Raw genomic sequence first — 27,347 nt, forward strand, 5'->3', positions numbered from 1 at the left:
TAATTCATTGGATTTACTCATTTATTTAAGGTAAGTGGTTGCAAACAATTGATATGGGTTGAATTTAAACAAAGAAATTAAGTTGAACCGTACTACATTTCATTAGTTTAAATACAGCCCATGTAAAACCAATTACCTTAAATAAATAAATGAATCATTTTCTTCAATGGATATTTTCCACACTGTATATATATAATATTCCATATAAACTATAAAAAAGTTCTACATATTAGTTGTATTTTAGCTTGTGAAAAGCTGTTTGTACCGAACTTTGATTCTTCGTGTGACTCTCTTTTTGTTCGTATATTATATTTGATTATTTGCATGGACGTATATTAGAATAGTCCAAAAAGTCAAAGAAGCATTTTTAGACAAGTAAAAATGTTGTTTTTAGAAATATAAATAATAACTAGAATAAATAGAAATAATATAAAATGAAGTGAGCTTTTTCCCAGAAATGGGTTGCAGCTGGAAGGGCATCCGCTGCGTAAAACATGTGCTGGATAAGTTGATTCCGCTGTGGCGACTCCGGATTAATAAAGGGACTAAGCTGAAAAGAAAATGAATGAATGAGTGAGTTTTTTACTTAAACAAGCTACATATTGGGGCAATTAATCTTGTTTTTGATTTGAAGTACGTTTATTTTACTTTCCTCACTAACAGATTATTTAGAATCAGAATCAGAAAGAGCTTTATTGCCGGGTATGTTCACACATACGAGGAATTTGTTTTGGTGACAGGGCTTCTACAGTGCAACAGAATTACAGAGACAGGACAAAAAACAGATCATAAATATATTTTAAAATAAGGAGTAAGTAGTGAACGCAAATTTACAAATTGACAAGTTTATGTACAGGTATATTACTATATACAACCTTATACAGTTATTTTTTCCCCAATTCCTGTTTAACGGAGAGCAGATTATTTCAACCCATTTCTAATCATAATAGTTTTAATAACTCATCTCTAATAACTGATTTATTTTCTCTTTGTCATGATGACAGAAAATAATATTTGACTAGATATTCTTCAAGACACTTCTATACAGCTTACAGTGACAGTTAAAGGCTTAACTAGGTTAATTAGATTAACTAGGCAGGTTAGGGTAATTAGACAAGTCATTGTATAACGTTGGTTTGTTCTGTTTCCCAACCCTGTTCCTGGAGGCACACCAACAGTACATATTTTGGATGTCTCCCTTTTCTGACCCATTGCCTTCAGGTGTTGGAGTCTCTTCTGATGTTATGATAAGATGATTCAGGTGTGTTTGATTAGGGAGAGGATGAAAATGTGTACTGTTGGTGTGCCTTCAGGAACAGGGTTGGTCACCCCTGCTGTAGACTATCGAAAAAAACTAGCTTAAAGGGGTTAATAATTTTAGTTTCATTTTCATTTCATTAATTTTCCCTCAGCTTAGTCCCTTTATTCATCAGGGGTCGCCACAGTGGAATGAACCACCAACTTATCCAGCATATGTTTTACACAGTGGATGCCCTTCTGGCTGCAACCCAGTACTGGGAAACACCCACACACTCATTTACACTCATACACTGTGGCCAATTTAGTTCATCAATTCCCCAATAGCGCATGTGTTTGGACTGTGGGAGAAACCGGAGCACCCGGAGGAAACCCAGGCCAACACGGGAGTCTGCCGTTTCTGTGTGGAGTCTGCATATTCTCCACACAGAAATGCCAACTGACCCAGCCGGGACTCAACTCAGCAACATTCTTGCTGTGAGGCCACAGTGCTAACCACTGAGCCACCGTGTCGCCCTATACATAATATTGTACTGTTAATTTTGAAATGTTGCTACCTGATTATTATGATGAAGTTCTGGCAACCTCAAGTATTTATCTTTTTTTAAACATATATAATTGTTTACTATGCAGAGACTATTTTTAAACACACACACAGAAACACAAGCATTTTTTGTGCACTCTAGGGCAATGCAATCTGATATATTACAACTCATGTAATATAATTGCGAATGTACGCAGAGAGAAGACATGTCTGAGCATGTTCTGTTTACTAAATATTGAAAGAGGACAAGTCATTTCGTAACAGTTTTTAAATACATTTGAGAGGCTAGATTGGAGGAGTCTTGCTTCTACTCCAAATACCTAAACATTCTTAAATCAAGAAGCAAAACACATACACGCACCGGCCACTTTATTAGGTACACCTTACTAGTACCAGGTTGGACCCCCTTTTGCTTTCAGAACTGCCTTAATCCTTTGTGGCAGAGATTCAACAAGGTACTGGAAATATTCCTCAGAGATTTTGCTCCATATTGACATGATAGCATCACGCAGTGATGTTGTCGGCTGCACATCCATGATGCCAATCTCCCGTTCCATCACATCCCAAAGGTGCTCTATTGGATTGAGCTCTGGTGACTGTGGAGGCCATTTGAGTACAGTGAACTCATTGTCATGTTCAAGAAACCAGTCTGAGATGATTCAGGCTTTATGACATTGAGCGTTATCCTGCTGATCAGAAGATGGGTACACTGTGGTCATAAAGGGATGGACATGGTCAGCATCAATACTCAGGTGGGCTGTGGCAATGACACAATGCTAAATAATTGGTACTAATGGGCCCAAATTGTGCCAAGAAAATATCCCCCACACCATTACACCACCACCACCAGCCTGAACAGTTGATATAAGGCAGGATGGATCCATGCTTTCATGTTGTTGAAGCCAAATTCTGACCCGACCATCTGAATGTGGCAGCAGAAATGGAGACTCATCAGACCAGGCAACGTTTCTCCAATCTTCTATTGTCCAGTTTTGGTGAGCCTGTGTGAATTGTAGCCTCAGTTTCCTGTTCTTAGCTGACAGGAGCGGCACCCGGTGTGGTCTTCTGCTGCTGTAGCCCATCCGCCTCAAGGTTGGACGTGTTGTGTGTTCAGAGATGCTCTTCTGCAGACCTCGGTTGTAACGAGTGCTTATTTGAGTTACTGTTTCCTTTCTATCAGCAGGAACCAGTCTGGCCATTCTCCTCTGACCTCTGGCATCAACAAGGCATTTGCGCCCACAGAACTGCCGCTCACTGGATATTTCCTCTTTTTCAGACCATTCTCTGTAAACCCTAGAGATGGTTGTGCATGAAAATCCCAGCAGATTAGCAGTTTCTGAAATACTCAGAGCAGCCCGTCTGGCACCAACAACCATGACACATTCAAAGTCACTTAAATCCTCTTTCTTCCCCATTCTGATGCTCGCTTTGAACTGCAGCAGATCATCTTGACCATGTCTACATGCCTAAATGCATTAAGTTACTGCCATGTGATTGGCTTAGGTTAAATTTGTGTTCATGCACAGTTGGACAGGTGTACCTAATAAAGTGGCCGGTGAGTGTAATCTTGTTTTAAGGAATAATTTGCCAAAATAAGTGAGATTTTACTTAAAACAAGCAAAATAATCTGCTAATGGAGTAAGCAAAGTAATCTTGTTTTTCCTTTCGACATAATATTATTTTCTTACCCTATTGGTAAATTATTTATCTTGTTTTAAGGAAAAACTGACTTCCTTTTACGATATTATTTCTTAAAACAAGACATGTTTTGCTTGTCTAGTAAATGCTTCTTGATTTAAATTTAATGAGTTTTAGATATTTGGACTAGAAATAAACACAATAAAATCAACACAAGAAATGCATTTTTTGCAATGAGATTTCTCAGCATCTGCCAGATCACAAACACATGCAGTCAGTTAATACTGCTATTTCTGAACAGTGTGTTACTGGTTGTGTAGTAGATGCAGTGGAGCTGTTCGCGATGCCGTCCAAAGTCATCACGTTTTGTGACTCAGACCTGTGGAACTCTCTGTGTTATTTTGCATCAGTTTCTATAGACCATTCTGAGGGATGTAAACAAAAACAATGGTGCCAACGTATTTCCTGTTTTACATTTTTAATTTCTACAGCTTCCGAGAATCCAAAAAGAGCCACATATTGATAAATAATGTTATGATGGCAGTTTTAACATTAGGTTATGATTGAATTGCCTCTTGTTGGAGTTATGAAATAGCTTGATAACAAGCAGGAAATGTTCATGGGCCATTGACATGACCACATTGAAATTCATTTGCGGGTTTGCAGACAGTCGGCGAGGGTCCGCTATCTGAGAGACAGGTGGAATAGATGGCAAGGAATTCTTTTTTTAATCTTATTTTAGGTAAATTAAAATTTTTATTTATTTCTTTATTTTTTTTCTTTCTTTATTTATTTACAGTATGTATTTATTTATTTACAGTATGTATTTATTTATTTATCTATTTATTTATTTATTTACAGTATTTAATTGTTTATTTATCTATTTATTTATTTAGTTAGTTATTTACAGTATGTATTTAATTATTTATTTACAGTATGTATTTATTTATTTACAGTATGTATTTATTTATTTATCTATTTATTTATTTATTTACAGTATTTAATTGTTTATTTATCTATTTATTTATTTAGTTAGTTATTTACAGTATGTATTTAATTATTTATTTACAGTATGTATTTATTTATTTACAGTATATATTTATTTATTTATTTATTTACAGTATGTATTTATTTATTTATTTACAGTATGTATTTATTTATTTATTTACAGTATGTATTTATTTATTTATTTACATTGTTTATTTATTTATTTATCTATTTATTTATTTATTTAAAGTATTTAATTGTTTATTTATCTATGTATTTATTTATTTATTTAGTTATTTACAGTATGTATTTAATTATTTATCTATGTATTTATTTATTTACAGTATGTATTTATTTTTTATTTACAGTATATATTTATTTATTTATTTATTTATTTACAGTATGTATTTATTTTTTATTTACAGTATTTATTTATTTATTTATTTATTTATTTATCTATCTATTTATTTGTTTATATACAGTATGTATTTATTTTTTTATGTACAGTATTTATTTATTTATTTATTTATCTATTTATTTGTTTATTTACAGTATGTATTTATTTATGTATTTACAGTATGTATTTATTTATTTATTTATTTATTTACAGTTTGTATTTATTTATTTACAGTATTTATTTATTTATTCATTTACAGTATGTATTTATTTATGTATTTATTTATTTATTTACAGTATTTATTTATTTTTTAATTAAATTAAATTAAATTAAATACAATTTTAATCTTTTATTTTCAATTATTTCATTTTAAGAATTTTTTTTTAAAAGCTTCTTTTTAAAAATAATGTAAAGTTTGGTTTGCATTGCTTCTGCTTAAATAAATAAATAAGTTAAATTAAATTAAATAATAATAAATAAATATATACACAGTTGAAGTCATTAGTTATTAGCCCCCCTGTTTATTTTTTCCCCAATTTCTGTTTAAAGGAGAGAAGATATTCACAACCCATTTCTAATCATAATAGTTTTAATAACTCATCTTTAATAACTGATTTATTTTATCTTTGCCATGATGACAGTAAATAATATTAGACTAGATATTCTTCAAGACACTTCTATACAGCTTAAAGTGACATTTAAAGGCTTAACTAGGTTAATTAGGTTAACTAGGCAGGTTAGGGGAATTAGACAAGTTATTGTATAATCATGGTTTGTTCTGTAGACTATCGGGAAAAAAATATAGCTTACAGGGGCTAAAATTTTTTACCTTAAAATGGCTTTTAAAAAATTAAAAAATTTCTTTTATTCTAGCCAAAATAAAACAAATAAGACTTTCTTCAGAAGAAAAAATATTATCAGACATACTGTGAAAATTTCCTTACTCTGTTAAACATCATTTGGGAAATATTTAAAAAGAAAAAAAAATTCAAAGGGGGGCTAATAATTCTGACTTTAGCTTTATATATATATATATATATATATATATATATATATATATATATATATATATATATATATATATATATATATATATATATATATATAATGCCCTAAAATGTATTTGTGAAGTTATCTGACTTTATTGTTGTCAGTGGAGTAGTTCTCAATGAAATCAAAAATCATCCTATTTTGTGACTCAGACCTGTGGAACTCACAAGTCTCTGTGTTACTTTGCATCAGTTTCTTTATAGTTGCGTGCAGTCAGTGTGAGAGAGGGAGATTTATTTACAGCCAGGGACCGTTATGTGAGAGACAGGTGGAATCGACTGATTCAGACGGCAGGGAATCCCCTTAGATTGAACATGTTGAGACTCGTCGCTCTCTAACTCTCCATGCTGAGCATGTGACATTGTTTACAGTGTATCTGTATAACACTCTGACACACCACCGTCTGATTTAAGCAGGTTTGTCATTGCCTAAAGGGCTTCATGAGTCGGGAACTCTTAAAGTAGCCTGGCTGTTCTCAAAACAGTTTACAGTAGCGTTTTTCCACAAACAACGTATTTTTAACAACAATTATCAGTGTTGCACAACTAAACAACAATTTAAAAATTGGAATAATGCATTTGTTAATGTTTTCGAATGTTCTGTTATTCCTTTTGAGTGTAAATAAATGATATATACAGTTAAAGTCAGAATTATTATTTTTCCCAAATTTCTGTTTAACAGAAAGAAGATTTTTTCAACACATTTCTAAAATTAATAGTTTTCAATTCTAACTCAAAACTAATTTCTAATAACTGCTTTCTTTTGTCTTTGCCATGATGACAGCACTTAATATTTTACTAGATGTTTTTCAAGACTCTAGTATTCAGCCTAAAGTGACATTTAAAGGCTTAACTTGGTTGATTAGGTTAATTAGGCAAGTTATTAATTTAATTTAATTTAATTTAATTTAATTTAATTTAATTTAATTTAATTTAATTTAATTTAATTTAATTTAATTTAATATTTTATATATTTTATATATTTTATATATTTTATATTTTTATCATTTATTTTTTTATTTTATTTTATCATTTATTTTATTTTATTTTAGCAGTTATTTTATTTAATAAAATTTTATTTTACCATTTATTTGTTTATAATTTTTTTATTTAATTGAATTTTATTTTGCCATTTATTTTTTATAAATTTTTTTATTTTATTTTTATTTAATTTTACCATTTATTTTTTATTCATTATTTTATTTTATTTTATTTAGCTATTTATTTTAGATTTTATTTTTTTAATTTTACCATTTTTTATTAAATTTTTTATTTAATTTAATTTAATTAAAAATTTTATATTAAAGTTTATTTTTTACCTAAAACAATCCATATTAAAAAGAATGTAATGTTTTGTTTGTGTTGCTTCTGCTTAAATAAATAAATAAATACAAAACAATTGAATGAATTATGTCATTAATTAAAAAAAACACACCCTAAAATATACTTGAGCTATCTGACTTCACTGTTAATTCTGGGATTTGAACGCGGAACGCCCTGAAGTGCTACTGCACCATATGTTGGTGTGCTAACCACTAGACTATTGCGTTAAGCTATACTTAAGCTATCTAACTTCACTGTCATCAAAAAACAAACAAACAAACAAACAAACAAACATAATAATAATGTTGTGATTGCTTCCCAAATTTGTATGATTAAAGTCTTTGGTATTTAAAAAATAATTAATTAATTAATTACCACCTACACTGCTGTTTACTTGAATGTGTTGTTTCTAAGTTGCATTGTGTCTGTGTCTGTTGGTTTCCTAGAGAAGTGGGATCAGTATGTGATAAATGTGCCGAGGGTCGTATTCTCCTTCAATATGCGTCCAACTCTTCATCCCCGCGGCCCTGCTCCCCATCCGGACACTGGAGTCCGAGAGAAGCAGAGGGTGAGTGTTTTTATAGTAACACCATCACTGTAGGCCCAGTACAATACACTACCTGACAAAAGTCTTGTCGTGGATCCCAGTTGGAAAAGCAACAAATAATAACTTGACTTCTAGTTGATTTGGAAAAGTGTCAGAAGGTGGATTTTTCTGCTGAATCATCTGTTGAGCTGCATCTCAATCATCACAAATACTGCAGAAGACCTACTGGAACCTACATGGAGCCAAATCTCTCTAGAAATCAGTCAAGTTTGGGAAAGGAAAAATCATGGTTGAGGCAGAGTCAGACCTTACTGTCCTAATGAAATCATTTAAAATCAAGGCATGATCATGTTTTATTGTGCTCAAATAAGCGTCATCTAGAGGCCTTTACCTTTCATATAAGCCTCTTCTGATACCAAGTGATCAACCAGAAGTAAAGTTATTATTTCCTGTTCCTAAAACTGACTTTTGTCAGGTAGGGTATGTGTGTATATATATATATATAAATATATAAATATATGTATATGTATGTACATACACTACCTGACAAAAATCTTCTATATTGTATATATATATTATATATATATCAGAAGTCGAGTTAACCAAAAAGTTAATAACATTATATGTTAATGACATTTATATATATATATATTTATTGTGGTCAAATAAACATTATTCTATTGTAAAAATTAAATATATATATATATATATATATATATATATATATATATATATTTTTTTTTTTTAATAGTTCAGTTAGACAACATGCTTTCACCTTTGTATTCAACATGAAATGCTCATTTACCAGTAGGAATGATATCTCTTCTTATCATTCTCTCTTTTACTCTTTTACTACATTCTTTCTTTTACATATATATATATATATATATATATATATATATATATATATATATATATAATCATAATAGTTTTAATAACTCATCTCTAATAACTGCTTTATTTTCTCTTTGTCATGATGACAGTAAATAATATTTAACTAGATATTTTCTTGACACTTCTATACAGCTTAAAAATACATTTAAAGGTTTAATTAGGTTAATTAGGTTAGCTAGGCAGGTTAGGGGAATTAGGCAAGCTATTGTATAACCTTTTATGTGAAGTTGCCTTGACACAATCTACATTGTATAAGCGCTATACAAATAAAGGTGAATGTTCGTTTGTTCTGTAGACTATCGGAAAAAATATACCTTAAAGGGGTTAATAATTTTTACCTTAAAATGTATTTTAAAAAATTAAAAACTGCTTTTATTCTAGCCGAAATAAAACAAATAAGACTTTCTCCAGAAGAAAAAATATTATCAGACATACTGTAAAAATTTCCTTGCTCTGTTAAACATCATTTGGGAAATATTTTAAAAAGAAAAGAAAGGAAATCAAAGGGGGGCTAATAATTCTGACTTCAACTGTATGTATATATTTATATATATATATAAATACACACACAAAGTTATTGACATTATATATTTTTAATAGTCGTGTGGTTCAAGATCACATATATAATAAACATATATATCACCTATATTTTCAAGTAGGAACTCCAAATGCTCTACAGTATAATTTTAAAGTCTGTGTTTAGTAAGAAATATAAAATATGTATGATAAATCGTGTTTTTCCTAGTGCATTAGAATGACATCCAATGTCTGCATTTTACATCCCAGTGAGTCACCAGTGAAGTATTTGAGACTGTCATTGGTCACATCACTTGAGGGCTCAGGTGATTGGTTCAGACATAAACACATTTAAATATGGGAAACATTTGTAGACTCTTGTGTCAGCCGAGTATCTCGAGGTTAATGAATTGCTTGCAACGGCTATTTTCCCAGCTAATATACAGCTCTCTGAACAAACAGAGCGAGGCTGTGATGACTTACAGTTGACATGGTAATTTACAGCGTCCAGTGCAGTAAAGAATGATTTAATTTGACATGTCAGGGCATTGTGACCCTGGCTTTCTCACACTGATCTCATAAAAAAAAAAAATCCCTGGATCTCTTCTGACTGCGCTTTAAATCTCAATTCATCCTTAAAGGGATAATAAAATTCTGTCATCATTTTCTCATTTCAAACCTTTATGGATGTCCTTCTTCTGTTGAACACAAAAGAAGATATTTTGAAGAATGCTGGGAAGCTATTGACTTCTGTTGTATTTTGTATCCTACTTTGGAAGTCAATGTTTTTGAGGTCTCATTCATTTTCTTTCAGCTTAGTCACTTATTTATCAGCGATCGCCACAGCGGAATGAACCACCAATTATTGTGGCATATGTTTTCACACAGCGGATGCCCTTCCATCCAGAACCCAGTACTGGGAAACACCCATAGACACTTATTCACACACACTCATACACTCCATGTGTTTGGACTGTGGTGGAAACCAGGCACCCAAAGGAAACCCACGCCAACACCGAGAGAACATGCAAACTCCACACAGAAATGCCAACTGACCCAGCAGGAACTCAAACCAGCGACCTTCTTGCTGTGAGGCCACACTGCTAACCACTAAGCCACCTGGTTTTCAGGTCGTAATATATTCTGTAGTGTTCAACAGAAACCATAAAGGTTTGGAAACACTTGAAGGAGAGTCAATAGTGGGTACATTTTCATTTTTTGGGGTGAACTAACCCTTTAATGCTTCGTATACTACAGTAAATTAGCAGTTTTCTGATCACCAGCGATCCACTCCTGACAGATCGCTGGTGAACTACATATGTCATGTTTCGGAACTACAAATCCTATCAGGTCACGTCACACACACCAGTTGCTGATCGCGGCTGATGAGACACACACAGCTGGGACTTGTAATCACTGATCATTCAGACTGTTTATACACCAGTTTAGGATAGAGGTTTTGATGTAGATGTATGTTTGTGTTTCTACAAACCAGATATTGCGTATGAGGAACTGCTGGAAGAGTGTAGTTTTAATAGAATGTTTGATACCGCATGACGTATAAGAGAAAAAAGCCTCCGCATTTCTCAGTAACTTAGATGCACTCGGTAGATAGCGTCAGAAAGCCGTGTGTATAGACTATCCTGTCACAAAATACGGTAAAAATACTACACGACGGTAATAGTTTGATTGCGGCGTTTACATGTTTACACTCGGAGAGCAGCATTTACAGCGGATCTTTCAGTCTATAATATTGTAGTGATGTTAATGTACTGAGTAACTAAATCATTTTGACTGAGGTCTGTCTTTAAAAACTGAAAGAGTACTGCTGACGATACTAACTAACTTTACCATCTGAACGAACAAACAAAGACCACTGATCATTTACTTATCAAATCTGTAGAGACAGGACAATCAACTCCAACTGGAGCCGCGTCTTTAATAAAAGGAGACGAGTAGCAAATCTGCATTTCACTATTTCCAGATGCGAAAAGCTCTCGGGTAAAAAAATGATCCCTACAAACGTATTTCTGTCACGTGCTAGCAGACCACTGTAATCCACACGTGAATCCAGCTGCGCTCTCATAGCGGGGAAATGAAAACAAAACCTTCGTTGCATTTATAAACGCAACACTGATGACCCATGTCTCCAAACAATTCTTGTTCCTCCACTTGTTTTAGCAACACAACATGGCGTCTCTCTGCCGTCTGAACACTGTAACAGGTAAAACAGTCTTCAAAGCTATCATGCATATTAATGAAGTTGCACCTCATTCACAATAGAGGGCGCTGATTGGTTTGAACCAAGTCTTTCTCAGGAATTAATGCTGCACACTCAGAGACGTCACGATGCGCTTCATGATTCATGTTTTTATTTTTCACCGTTTATTTCTGCTTTCATATTGCATTATAGGATCTTGATCTATCCTCCAACAACTTTTAACCTTGAAAAGTTTGATAAAGTGGCTTTTATTAACATTTATAATAGTTTAAAGTGCTCTATTGTCTAGTTTGGTGTTGTATATTACGCTATAGAAACCTTGTAATAAATCAGCAGTGCATTTTTTGTTATTTTACAGACTTATTTCTCTATATACTAAACATTATGTGACTTCAAACTCCTAAAATGTCAGTAAAAGTCACTCTGTTAAACTGTAGAGTTGACTTTTCAACATCAAAAGTCGACAGAGAGCAGAGATCAACATCCCATAATGTCATTCACAACCATAAACAACACTTGTGAATCACAAAACGCAAAAACCCCTCATTAACAGATGTACTTTACAGTGTCGTTTCGCCTGTAGTTACGTTTTGTTCTTGTTCTCAGTGTGAACAGTGAGCTGGCGGTGGAAAACTTGTGCTCTTTTATAAATAGTCTACACAGCTGTGCTGCTCCAGAATTCGCAGACAGCTGCTTTATTAATTATTGTTTGTGAGCGCGGCTGGCGTAAAATAGCATCGTGTCGGTTTAGTTTGAGTCAGGAATCCTCTTACTCTGCAAATCACAGCGCTCTTGTGGGATTTTGGTTGATGTATAGCTTATACATACAGTTGAAGTCAGAATTATTAACCCTCCTGTATATTTTTCCCCAATATCTGTTGATTGTCCGTAGATTTTTAGCATAACAGTTTTAACTCATATAACTGATTTCTTTTATCTTTGCCATGATGACAGCACATAATATTTGACTAGATATTCATTAGTATTCAGCTTAACGTGCAATTTAAAGGCTTAACTAGGTCAATTACAGATGCTAACACTTCCATTCTGTCACGTTTGCCGTAGTAAATCCGCCTGTAGCTTTTGACCACTGGGTGGCGCTTTAACAATAGACTTCATCAGCTAAAGCCGGGCTTAGACTACAGAAGTTTTAGCCTGTTTATGACCAATTTTCACCTCCAGAGAATCAGAGATGATCTCCTCTGGAGGACTTTTGATAATTCTGATTCTCGGTGCAGTTTTTTTTTCATGCGGATAGAATTTACTCAATATAAAAATTATGAGCTCTACGTTTATAAAGTCCTGTAACCGAGAAAGAGTAGGCTACAAGACAGGGCTATTCAATTGGTGGCCCGCGGGCCGAACCCGGCCCCTGAGGCAATTTGTTCCGGGCCTCCAAATAGTGTGACCAAGACATAAAAAATAATTTTAGTTCAGTCGAAATACGGCCGCCATCGTTATGAAGTGACGTGCGTCTGTTCAATACAGTACGTGCTGCAGAGGCTGCGCAGAGCGTGAGTCACCATAAGCAAGCGGCGCGGGCAGCCGAAAACATTCAAGTGGTACATTTGGATGTTCACTATTAACTGCGCTTAAATTCGTCACAGTTAATTAATCGTAAAGGCTTTTCTAAGCTGCATTTCTGTTGCACGGAACAAAACGAAACTGCTGCGATTAAACAAAGTTATGCCAAGTTGCCAACTGTGTGCTAGTTTAAAGTTCCAAGTGTGTACACCGAGGCTAATTCACACGTACACCTTATTAGCTATAGCAGCTGCCGTTCCCATATCAAGTCTTTTCCGCTTGCAAGTTTGTTATTTCTAATGTAAGAATATATGCCAATATGCGCGCACAGAGTTACGTGCTTGCGTCTTTCCGGGCGCACACAGTAGAAAACATCTCACGGTGAGAGTTGTGCGTGCCTTTCAGTGCAATGTAAACAAAAGATATGTTTTATGATATGACTATAATAATATGAATTATTATTAAAATGATTATGTATGCATGAACGCAGATGGCAACAACAATTAATCTAAATAGCTATGTAGTTACCCAGTATAAAGCTTGAATTTACATTAGACGTGATAACCGTGAAACCATAATTATTCTTCAGACTATAGAATCGTACAACCAAAATCTATAATCGTTCATCCATGATTGTTATGCAGTTCAAAACATAGCATATGAATGTCTGAATGTAGAAGAAGCCTACTTTTGTTGTGCTTTGAAATACAACATTTGACTGTTAGTAAAAAAATAAAATACAATAAAATAAATACAATATTGTATATTATATTATATTACAATATTGTATATTTTATATATATATATATTATATATAAATATATATTATTAAAATACAATATATTAACATTTTAATGTAGAAAAAGCCAACGTGGGTGTCTTAAGGAAAAATACAGCATATGGGCTCTCATATGCTGTTGTGTCATCACTCATATAGCAAGTCATATCTCTCCGGCCCTTCGTTTGGGATGCTTTTCATGAACCGGCCCTCATAACAAACAAATTGAATAGCCCTGCTATAAGATAATATCTTCTTTTTTTTTAAGAGAGAGAGATACCTGCAGAACGGGGGGTGCATTCAGTGAATTCTATTTTTCTTGCACTGTAGGCTACTTATTATATGACAGGTAACAATTTCGCTTTTAAACATACAACAATCTAATAGCTATTGGCAGTCAAACACAGCAGATCATTCAGTCAATCATAGCAGCAAAATGGAGAGATTTAAACAACATAGGCTCATTCTGAAAACCTAGCCCTATAAACATTTCTGTAGATCGTGAACTATGTAGCCAGAGGTACGCATGGCTGCATTTTGTCTTTAAAACAAACTCTAGGGGGCGGTATGACACCGTTCCTTTTCGCGCTAGCAGCTGACCGCTTACCTCCGTATGGACGGATTTCCTGCTGTTTGTCCAGTGGCTCGCGATGTACGTCTGCAGACTTAAGACACTGACAGTAATTAACAGGGTGAGAATGTGGTCAAATCTAAAAACGTGGTAAAAATCAGGCGAGGGCTTTTCTTTTTCTGGATTGCCTTTTAAAACATTGGTTGGGTTTAGGACAGGGGAAGGGTGGCTCAGTCAGTCAGTCGACAGCGGCCTCTAGTGGATTTATGCGAGAACAGCAGGCATGAATGGCACTCGCAAGTGAAATTTGAGATCTGAAAAAGCGTACACAGCGGCCTCTAGTGGATTTACGTGAGAACAGCAGGCGCAAATGGCACTTGTGAGAGAAATTTGAGATCTGAAAAAGCGTACACAGCGGCCTCTAGTGGATTTATGTGAGAACAGCAGGCACAAATGGCACTCGTGAGAGAAATTTGAGATCTGAAAAAGCGTACACAGCGGCCTCTAGTGGATTTATGTGAGAACAGCAGGCACAAATGGCACTCGTGAGAGAAATTTGAGATCTGAAAAAGCGTACACAGCGGCCTCTAGTGGATTTATGTGAGAACAGCAGGCACAAATGGCACTCGTGAGAGAAATTTGAGATCTGAAAAAGCGTACACAGCGGCCTCTAGTGGATTTATGTGAGAACAGCAGGCGCAAATGGCATTCTTGAGAGAAATTTGAGATCTGAAAAAGCGTACACAGCGGCCTCTAGTGGATTTATGTGAGAACAGCAGGTGTGAATAACACGCGGGAGAGAAATTTAAATAGACATATTACACAAATGCGTTTGGACATATTGCGCATATCAACATGCAACATTTATTCATTCTGTAGGCTATACACTACCTGCATATCATAGCTTACCCTGATAAACATGCAAATGTTTATTATTACACTGTAAAACCCAGTTCCTAAAGCAACTCAAACCGTTTGAGGAAACTGATAGTTACAAACCATTTGAGTTAAAAAACGAATCAATATGAGTACTGTGAACTTACTCCATGTAAGTTGAAGTAATGAGAGATTTAATTAACTCATTACCTTCAACACGGAGTTCAAAACTCTTTTTAACTAAGGAGAATTAAGTTTCAGTCAATTTTGAGTTAACTACACTCATTTCACTTGATAAAGTGGACTTACAGTGTATTTATTTTACCTTGTGTTTTATTTGCAAATTAAAGCATTTTTTAAAAAGATAAATATAATATAAAACTATACATTATTTATATTACTTCATATTACCTATACGTCTGATAAGCTCTTTATATTAATGGACAATGCACAGAAAATGATGTTTTATAATGTTTTACACTACATTATTTGAATCTACCAAGCTTAGTTTACAAATCTTACAATGTTTACATTGCTCTATTTACATTAAATCTAAATCCCAAACATCAGAAATGACAACAGATTGTTAAGATTTAATTAAAGTCCTTTTTAAAGTTATAAATTAATGCACTTGGCAGATTTCATTCATTCATTTTCCTTCTGCTTTTTCCCTGGTTTACCACAGTGGAATGAACCGCCACTTACTTGACAAATTTATGTAATTTAGGTGGTTTGTGTATGTGTTATATGTTTGGTCAAATAATTTCTAATGGCATCTTTAGTGATTTTTAGTGAACTAATTACACTGCCAGTAGGTGGATTTAGAGGTTTTTGCAAAAAAAGCAGAGGTGGATTTAGCTGGTTTTGACGCAAAAGCAGATTTACCTTGTTAAAAAGCAAAGAATTATCTAAAGTGACATTTTTGAAAAAAGTTATTTTATTAACCAGCTAATAACCCTATCATTACATATAAAATGAAACTTCTGAACCTAATCAGAGGAGTCTGATGGAAAATGCTCATTTACAAGAAAAGAGGTCTGATGGATTTAGAGGGTTTTGCATCTGAACTCTTCATGTATTGGACGCACATATGCAATGAAAGTTTGTGTGTGAGAGAGAGAAGTGAACAGAAAATTGCAGCTCACCTTGCATGCGTGCGTTTCTTTATTTTTATAATTTCCAGGAACAGCTACGCAGGCTTATTAGGCAAGTTCGGGTGATTAGGCAAGTCATTGTTTATCAGTGGTTTGTTCTGTAGACAATCCAAACAAATTAAGGGGCTAATAATTTTGACCTAAAAATGGTTTTAAAAAAATTAAGAACTGCTTTCCTTCTAGCCGAAATAAAACAAATAAGACTTTTTCCAGAAGAAAAAATATTATAGGAATTACTGTGAAAATTTCCTCAATCTGCTAAACATCATTTGGGAAATATCTGAAAAAGAAAAAAAATATTAATTCTGACTCAGCTGTATGTTTTTGTGGTGCAGCCGAACAAAGCGTGCTGTTTCAGAAGACGCTATGTGTGCATTTTCCTCGCAATTAAATCGATTCCCACTGTCGGGGACGCGTTGGTTCATGCCTTCTTGGTGAGACGGTGTCTTGCCGTTTAAAGTTTTCCAAGATTTGTATCTCTACTGTAGCAGAAGGAAAGGCTCGTTATCAATCGGAGGAGTGTTTTCCTCTTCAAAGACCTTGCTTTGATGATAATGAACTCACGCAGACAGTGATGGATACGGGTCACAGATCGCTCTTAACCTTATTATCAGAGAGCACTTCAGAGACCATCATTTCATCTGCAGACGGAGAGCATAATTCATCATTTCCTTCATGCACTGTAAAGAATATCAGTTAACGAACACTCTCTGTAGTGTTTTTTTTTTTGTTTATTTCTGCTTGTGGATTGCATTATGGGATGTTGATCTCTGCTCTGTGCACTTTTGGTGTTGAAAATTTAAATCTGCAGTTGAACAAAGTGACTTTCATTGACATTTTAGGGGTTTAAGATAATATAATGTGTAAAAAAATAATAATATCTAGAGAAATAAGTCTGTAAAATAGTGTAAAACGCACTGGCTGACAGCTTATTATTATTATTAGGGCTTCATTTGTGTCAGAACACCTCGGAAATTTGATCCGGGACGGCATTTTACCGTTCCCTCTCCTCACACGCAATCACCGACACCAGCCGACATCACCGACACCTTTCCTCCACCTCCAATCTCCCCTATCCAATCTGTTCCAGGACCTCGCAATTTACAAACTAACCACTGAGTGTAATACACAACTCTAGCAACATGGTGGCTCAATGGTTATCAATGTGGCCTCATAGCAAGAAGGTCGCTGGTTCGAGTCCCAGCTGGGTCACTTGGCATTTGTAGTTGGAGTTTTCATGTTGGCTTGGGTTTCCTCCAGGTGCTATTGGTCAATTGAATGAACTAAATTGGCAAAGTCTGTTTCCCAGTACTGGGTTGCTGCTGGAAGGGCATCCGTTGCATAAAACATATGCTGGAGCGACCTCTGAAATAGACACTAATAATAATAATAATACCTTACATTTAAATAGCACTTTTCTGGACACTCAATGTGCCTTACACACATCTTTTGGGGGGAATCTTTTCATCCACCATCAGTCTGCAGCATCCACCTGCATGACCGCACACCACACACCAGCTGATTGGTGGAGAGGAGAATTATGAATTCTGAAGAGAAGCCAATTATGATATGGGGATGGTTAGGAGATGATGGACATGGCTTTTACTTGAGTATGATTTTCCAGTACTATTTCCACCGCCAAGATTTTAAGAGGAACAATTTTGGACTTTTTGGTACTAATATGTACCCTTAGGGGTATTAATAGGGTTATTAGGGATTATTAGGGGTAATAGGGGAACTTTTTAGGTATAAATTTGTATCTTTTGAAAAGGTACCACCCCAGTGACAGCTCGCGTACCTTTATTTCTGAGAGTGTAGATTCTACTCTGGTTTTGTGGCTGTTCATCAAGATGGCGATAAGGTCTGAGCTCGATAAGCTCAGCTCAACCATGGCTAGTTATTATATGTATATATTATGACGGTGAAATGTCTCGGCTGTATATTTAAAAATGGCGTTCCTTTGTTTTCATTCTCCTGGCTTGTGTACGAGCGAGTGATGTATCTCTGTAAACCAATAGCGTTCAGCTGCGCATCTGGCTCCCCTTTTTGGTACCCTTTTGTTGTGCTAGGTACCCTTTGGAAAGCAAACCCAAAATGATAGTGGCAGGGTTTGCTTTTTGGTATGTTTACGTATGGAAACGGTCAATAAAATGTACCGAATTGAACAGTACCGTACCACCGGGCCAATAGACTCCCCTTCACTATACTGGGGTGTTATGATGCACTGCGACAGTTTTTTTTTTTTTCGTATTTATTCATTTATTTTCTTTTCGGCATAGTCCCTTTGTTAATCTGGGGTTGCCACAGCGGAATGAACCGCCAACTAATCTAGCATATGTTTTACGCAGCAGATTCCCTTCCAGCTGCAACCAATCACTGGGAAACACCCATACACACTCATTTACACACATACACTATGGACAAATCCCCTATAACGCATGTGTTTGGTCTGTGGGGTAAACCGGAGCACCCGGAGGAAACCCACGCCAACATGGGGAGAACATGCAAACTCCACACAGTATTGCCAACTGGCTCAGCCGGGACTCGAACCAGCGACCTTCTTGCTGTGAGGTGATTGTGCTACCCACTGCGCCATCGTGCTGCCCCTGTTAAACATCATTAGGGAAATATTTGAAGACACAGGAGGGCTGATAGTGTAGTGTTCAGCTGTGTGCCACACTTGTTGCAGTGCTCTGCGGGCATGCCTGGACTTGCCGCTGCTCCGTCTCTTTGCTTTATATTTGTTCCTCCTGGAGTGATGCCCTGTTAAACACAGACCCCTCAACACGGCCCACTACTGCCGCATTCATCCAGAGGGATGCTTCTGAAGACCCCTGGAGATGTGTGTGTGTGTGTGTATTTGTGTGCGCGCGTTTTGTGTATGTGTGTGTATGTGTGTGTGTGTGTGTGTGTGTGTTTGTGTGCGTTTTGTGTGTGTGTGTTTGTCTTTGTGTGTAAGTGTGTGTGAGAGAGAGAGTCTGTGAGTATGTTTTTGTGTTGTGTGTGTGTGTGTGTGTGTGTGTGTGTCTGTGTGTGTGTGCGTGTGTTTGTGTGTACGTGTATGTATGTCTATGTGTATGTTTGTGTGTATATGTGTGTGTGTGTGTTTGTGTGTGTGTGTGTTTGTGTGTGTGTGTGTGTGTGTGTGTGTCTGTGTATGTGTGCATGATTGTGTGTATGTTTATGTGTGTGTACGTGTATGTATGTCTATGTTGATGTGTGTGTGTGTGTGTGTGTGTGTGTGTGTGCATGTTTGTGTGTATATGTGTATGTTTATGTGTGTGTTTTGTCTTTGTGAGTGTGTGTGTGTGTGTAAGTGTATGTTTGTGTATATATGTGTGTGTGTATGCGTGTGTACATGTGTGTGTGGTTGTATGTGCGGGTGTGGGTGTATGTGTGTGTTTGAGTATGTGTATATATGTGTGTTAGTGAGGTTGTGTGTGTGTGTGTGTATGTACTGTATGCGTATATGTGTATGTATGTGTGTGTATGTATGTAAATGTGTGTGTGTACGCGCATGTCTCTGTGTGTGTGTGTGTGTGTATGCTAGTGTGTGCGCGTGTGTGTGTGTGTGTGTGTATGCGTGTGTGTGCGCGTGTGTGTGTGTGTGTGTGTGTGTGTGCGTGCGTGCGTGCGTGTGTGTGTGTGTTTATACACTCCACCTGCCGGTTCACAGGGTTTAGCGCTCATGTCCTCAACACACTCCTGCTGTTTGTATTCTCAGCCTACAGGAGTGGAGCACCTCCCTCGTAAATCTTTACGGCCAGAAGAGTTATAGCTGACCAGGAAAAATGAAAGAGCATGAGAGAAAGTGAGAGGAGGGGAAACACGACTGCAGACTGAGGAAACCATACAGCCGCAGAAAATCAGATCATTGTGTGTATTATAATGAATTCACTTTAATAACATAATACCGTTTTTCAGTGTTGGGTTGCAGCTGGAAGGGGATCCGCTGCGTAAAACATATGCTGGAATAGTTGGTGGTTCATTCTGCTGTGGTGACCACAGATTGATAAAGGGACTAAGCCGAAGGAAAATGAATGAATGAATAAATGAACATGATATCGAAAAATTTTGGCTTGATTCGGGTTGCTTTTTATTTTATTTAATTTAATTTTATTTTATTTTATTTTATTTTATTTTATTTTATTTTATTTTATTTTATTTTATTTTATTTTATTTTATTTTATTTTATTTTATTTTATTTTATTTTTCATTATATTTATTTATTGCTTTTTAATTTAATTTAATTTCTATTTTTGTTTTATTTAAATTTATTTATTCCTGTTTAATCTGTATTATTTATTTGTAAAATTTATTTAACGTCATTTTCTAAATTTGACATTTTTATTAAATTTTCTATTTATTTTATTTTATGCTTATGTTTGTTATATTTGTTTATTGCTTCTTATTTGAATTTAATTTAATTACATTTTATTAATTTCATTTTTATTTAATCTGTATTTTTATAATTAATTTAACTTTTTTTTATTTTAAATTTTATACATTTTTTATGTTGTTTTCATTTTTAATGTTAATTAAATTTATTTTTTAATTGTTATTTTTTATGTATTTTGTTATCTTTACAGTTAGAAGAATTATAGCTGTTGAGGGAAAAAAAGGGGGGGGGGGGGGTGAACTGAATTAGCCTTAAAATTTATAACACTGAAAATCATTGACCTATGAGCTAATAATTAATTTAATTTAATTTAATTTAATTTAATTTAATTTAATTTAATTTAATTTAATTTAATTTAATTTAATTTAATTTAATTTAATTTAATTTAATTTATTTATTTAATTAATTTAATTTTATTTTATTTTATTTTATTTTATTTTTTTCCTAGTGATGGGTTGCGGCTGGAAGGGCATCCGCTGCGTAAAAACGTGCTGGATAAGTTGGCGGTTCATTCCGCTGTGGCGACCCCTGATTAATAAACAGACTAAGCTGAAAGAAAACGAATGCCCAACCAGCCGCAACCCATCTCTGGGAAAGATTCACACACACACTCATACACTACGGAAAATTTAGCCTACCCAATTCACCTGTACCGCATGTCTTTTGACTGTGGGGGAAACCGGAGCACCCGGAGGAAACCCACGCGAAACGCAGGGAGAATTTTATATTTTATTTTATTTTATTTTATTTTATTTTATTTTATTTTAAAGCCCGGTCATCATCAGTCACCGGGGCGGAAATACACTTACTTCAGTCTGACATTTACCCATCTTAATCTCACCTGTTTTTTTTCTTCTCACTCCGTGTCTTCATCATACAGGGAGCCTCGCATAAATCCTGTACTCAAAACATGCTGCAATTTCCTTAAGCGAGATGTTTTCAGCCATATAACGGCAACCCCCACCTTCCTTTTCTTTTTTCCATGAATGAGCACTTTCCTAGACAAGCTAAAACCCAGATGGGATTAACTAATCAAGTCAAAATGCAAGGCACTAATTCATGGGCGAATTGTCAGGTCACCTTGAAAATCTGCGTCTGAACCCTGACTCCAAAACCTCCGGGACAGGCTTATTAGTGCACTGCAGAGTCATTCGAGTTCATTTTGTTTTATTGAAGAAGTGGGCAGACGGGGGAACTTTAACGACACGTGACTCCAATAATGAGAAATATTGCATTGACTATTAATAATCTTATTAAACCTCCTAGAGCTTGAGTGTCCATATATGTGGACAGCACATTTTAGCTCTTAAGTGGCTATTTAAAATACTTTCAATGTTTTATATTTTGTAACAGACATGCAGAGTCATCCTGCAACTGTTTTGCAGCATATGAAAAGTACCAAACGCTATTTTTAACTGTGCAAAATGGAAGAAAATGTAGTTTTTACTCTCTGAAAGTCAAAACAAGCTAAAAAAATCAATTCTATGTTAAAATATGCAATAAAAAAAGTCAGGAAAAAGTGTTTTGTGTAAATTCGGACCAGGAGTTCACATATATGGACATCATTTTTTACTAAAAGTACATCGGATCAAAAGAAGACACTTAGGTTTTATTTTAATTTGGTTCTAAGCAGCTCAAATAGCAAAGAGAAATAAAAAATGCATGTAAAAAAAACACCTTGGGCCTTTAAAAATGTTATTTGATTTTATTATTTTTTAATGCGTTTATTTTAATATAATATTATTAAATTTATTTAATTAATTAAATTATTTATTTATTAATAATTTTTTTAATATTAAATTTTATTTAAAAATATTTAAATATAATTATATATGTTTATATATTATTTATTTATTTTATTTTGTTTTTATTCATTCATTCATTCATTCATTCATCTTCTTTTCAGCATAGTCTTTTTCTTAATCTGGTGTTGCCACATCAGAATGAACCGCCAACTTATCCAGCATATGTTTTACGCAGCGGATGCCCTTTCAGCTGCAACCCATAACTGGGAAACATCCATACACATACACTACGGACAATTTAGCCTATACCCAATTTCCCTATACCACATGTGTTTGGACTGTGGGGGAAACCGGAGTACTCGGAGGAAACCCACGCGAACACAGGGAGAACATGCAAACTCCACTCAGAACTGCTAACTATTTTTTATTTAAAATGTTCATAAATTTTTTTTATTTTAAAATGTATTTATTTTAAGATCATTTAATTCATTAATTAATTAATTTATTCATTTTATTCAATTTATTCATTTTCACATAAAAAAAGATGAGGTGATTGAGTGTCAGCTGATTGGGTTTTACTTGGACATAGGGAAATTAAGACCTGATTAAAATGTTTTAAAACCTACAACATAATAGTTTTTCATAATAGATTTTAAGATTTTTTTAAGATCTACATTTTTGACACACACATTTTAAGACTCTTTCAGACTCCGTGGACACCCTGATATAATTATATTTAATTAATTAGTTTATATATTTATTCATTTATTTTATTCTAAAATAATTTTTGTTTTGTTCTTAAATAATTTTTATTTAAAATGTTATTTTATTTTATATTTTTTATGTTTTTATTTTAATACAGTTTTATTTAGTTTAGTTAATTAATAATTTTTTTATTCATTTTAATTTATAAAAAAATTGATTTAAAATTCTTATTTTATTTTATTTAAATGCTTTTAGTTTAATATAATTATATTTAATTAATTAAATGTATTATATATTTATTTGTTAATTAATTTATTTTATTTTATTGTTTTTCATGTTTTTATTTTATTATAATTTTATTCAATAATTTAATTATATTATTTAATTTAATGAATTAATTTGTTTATTTATTCATTTTAATTGATAAAAATTATTTTGATTTTAAATTTTACTTTTCTTTTCTTTTTATTAAAAAGTTTTTATTTTAATATAATTATGTTTAGTAATTTGTTTAATTTGTTTGTTTATTTATTTATTCATTATTTTATTTTATTTTATTTTATTTTATTTTATTTTATTTTATTTTATTTTATTTTATTTTATTTTATTTTATTTTATTTTATTTTATTTTATTTTTATTTTATTTTTGCATCTAAACACTGACTGGAAAACCTCAAGGACAGGCTTATTAGTGCACTACAGAGTCCTTCAGGTAAAAAAATGACAGCTATTCATCTTGTGAAAGTGTAAGTTTAAGCTCTACTCGAAACGAGAACGTGTGCTCGCATCTTGAAAAGTTGACACCGAAGACATTTTTATGGTATGTTTACTTCTCTTCTGGCCACACACACACTCACAATAATAAACGTGTTGAGATGATGTGGCCTGGAAAGCCAAAAACTCACTTGATTAAACATTGGAATTTTGTGCACTGCCCAGAAATGAGGTTAGCAAATGGGTTTTTGCCGTTGCCAGTTTGGAAATTACACAAAGGAAAAGCAGTAGAACACACTGTCTGCAGTGCGCTGGCTTCTCCACACATTTGATGAATTTCGGGGTACGTCACTATCCCATAAATGAGTTGCTGTTGACTCCAAATATGGCTGGACTGCAGCTGAAATCCAAAGCCTTGTTCGGGCCCCATTCACGGGTCGATCCCATTTTTGGATTTTGCCTTAGAAACTTGGAGAGAGAATGTGAAGTAGAAATGAGCTGATGAGGTGAACTGTAATAACACATGATTTATTTATTTATTTGAATTATTTTGATGGGCTAAACTTTTGCAAAACATGACTGCAATAATGAGAACTATTTCCATGACTATTTAATTTAATTTAATTTAATTTAATTTAATTTAATTTAATTTAATTTAATTTAATTTAATTTAATTTAATTTAATTTAATTTAATTTAATTTAATTTAATTTAATTTTAATAAATGGGCTGAAATTTAACAACACATGACTAATAATGAGAAATATTGCATTGACTATTTTTAATTTAATTTAATTTAATTTTACATATATTTATTTATTTGGTTATTTATTTATTTATTTATTTATTTATTTATTTATTTATTTTATTTTCAACTTTTTGTAAAATAATAGTAATGAGAAATATCGCCTTATTTAAAATTTTTTTATACTTCACTGCAACATTATTATAATAATGTTAAATAATATTTTTATTATAAATAATATTTATATTTTATTTAAATAATATTATATTATTTACATAATAATTAAAATAATAATTTATTTTTTATTTTATTTTATTTATTTTTATTATTATTTTATTTTCAACTTTATGTAAAATAATAGTAATGAGAAACAGTTACTTAATTTTTTTTATTTTTATTTTTATTATTATTTTATAAAAAAATTTCATGCTTCACTGCATTACTTAAATTTTATTTTTTTATTTTTTTATTTTACAAATATTTATTTATTTGTTTGTTATATAATTTTATTTTCAACTTTAAAAATAATAATATTGAGAAATATTGCCTTTGTTTTATTTTATTTTATTTATTTTTATTATTATTTTTAAAAATTTTCATGCTTCACTGCATTACATATTTTTATTTTATTTTATTTAACTTATTTAAATTTGTTTATTTATTTATTTTAATTTCACGTTAGCGTATAATAATAATAATAATAATACATATTGCCTTTTTTATTTTTTTATTTTTTTATGCTTCACTGCAACATTATGTAATAAAAAATATATTATAATAATGTTAAATAATTAATAATTATAAATATTTTTTGTTATTTATTTAAAATCATTATATTATTTAATTAATAATTAAAACAATAATATTTCATTGATACTTTTATGAATTTATTATTTGTTTTTCATGCTTCACTGCATTACTTTATATTTATTTAATTTTAAACTTAATTTGATTTACTTTTATTTTCTTATTTCTATGCTTTACTGCATAATGTAGTTTTTATTTTATTTTATTTTATTTTATTTTATTTTATTTTATTTTATTTTATTTTATTTTATTTTATTTTATTTTATTTTATTTTATTTTATTTTATTTTATTTTAGTAAAGAAATGGTCAGATGGGGTGAAGTTTAACAACACACGACTGCACTCTCTGCTTTTCCTGCTGTACTTTAAGATTTATTGTTCAAGCTTCACTGCACAGCACTGGCTTACTTGTTGGGTTTTATTGCTGTTATGATGCAATGTTCCCTGAAATGTTTACTACATCAGCACTGTAGCCGTTTTAATGAAATGTGCTTTGCCTGCATATTTGCAGGATTTGTATCAAGTAGTAAGTGATCCTTTTCATGAAACTTAAGGCCCGATGTTTGCAAATGCTTGGCTTGAGTGCTTACTGTTATTACTCTTGTTTTGGAAATCTGCTTTTTATCCTTCGCTGAACAAGAGACACGATCGAGGATTCAGCAAGATTTGTGTTTATTCCCCTTTAACAATATTGAAAAGAGATTTTGTTTTGTAACATAAAGAGTTGTCTTTCTGTCGTTTATAGGTAAACAGCGTACCTTAAATTGTACCTATAGCAGTAAGCTACACTGTAGTGGTGGGCAAAGCGAGGCTTCATGAAATACTGAAACAGTTAAATCACCTTAGTCACATGACGGTGTTTCGAATCACTTTAGTCACGTGACCTGAGAGTTTCGAATCACCTTACTCACGTGACCTGGGTGTTTCGAATCCCCTTAGTCACGTGACCTGGGTGTTTCAAATCATCTTAGCCACGTGGCCTGGTTGTTTCGAATCACCTTACATGGCCTGGGTGTTTCAAATCCCCTTAGTCACATGACCTGGGTGTTTCGAATCACCTTAGTCATGTGACCTGGGTGTTACGAATCACCTAAGTCATATGACTTGGGTGTTTCGAATCATCTTAGCCACGTGACCTGAGAGTTTCGAATCACCTTAGTCACATGACCTGGGTGTTTAGAATCATCTTAATCACGTGATCTGGATGTTTCGAATCCCCTTAGTCACATGACCTGGGTGTTTCAAATCCTCTTAGTCACGTGACCTGGGTGTTTCGAATCATCTTAGCCATGTGACCTGAGAGTTTCGAATCACCTTACTCATGTGACCTGGGTGTTTTGAATCCCCTCAGTCATATGACCTGGGTGTTTCGAATCACCTTAGCCACATGACTGGGGTGTTTCGTATCACCTTAGTCACATGACCTGGGTGTTTCGAATCACCTTAGTCATATGACCTGAGTGTTTCAAATCACCTTTGTCACGTGACCTGAGAGATTCGAATCACCTTAGTAACGTTACCTGGGTCTTTCGAATCACCTTACTTGTGTGACCTGGGTGTTTCGAATCAACTTATTCATGTGACCTGGGTGTTTTGAATCCCCTCAGTCATATGACTTGGGTGTTTCAAATCAACTTAGCCACATAACCTGGGTGTTTCGAATCACCTTAGTCACATGACCTAGGTATTTCAAATCACCTTAGTCACATGACCTGAATGTTTCGAATCCCCTTAGTCATGTGACCTGGGTGTTTCAAATCACCTTTGTCACGCGACCTGAGAGATTCAAATCACCTTAGTAACATTACCTGGGTCTTTCGAATCACCTTAGTTGCGTGACCTGTGTGTTTCGAATCACCTGAGTCATGTGACTTGTGTTTTTGGAATCACCTTAGCCATGTGACCTGGGGGTTTCGAATCAACTTATTTATGTGACCTAGATGGTTCCTATCATGCT

General features: G+C 33.4%; 1 protein-coding gene across 1 annotated transcript in view; it reads left to right on the plus strand.

The window, feature by feature from the left end:
- Nucleotides 1-27,347, plus strand: part of pappaa (pregnancy-associated plasma protein A, pappalysin 1a) — a 183,487-nt gene that overhangs the window by 27,338 nt on the left and 128,802 nt on the right. The window contains exon 7 of the mRNA XM_056458871.1: nt 7,642-7,763. Coding sequence (XP_056314846.1) covers nt 7,642-7,763 — 122 coding nt within the window. The remainder of the gene's footprint in view (nt 1-7,641; nt 7,764-27,347) is intronic.

This window comes from Danio aesculapii, chromosome 5 (assembly GCF_903798145.1).
Source record: "Danio aesculapii chromosome 5, fDanAes4.1, whole genome shotgun sequence".
NCBI classification, from domain to species: domain Eukaryota; kingdom Metazoa; phylum Chordata; class Actinopteri; order Cypriniformes; family Danionidae; genus Danio; species Danio aesculapii.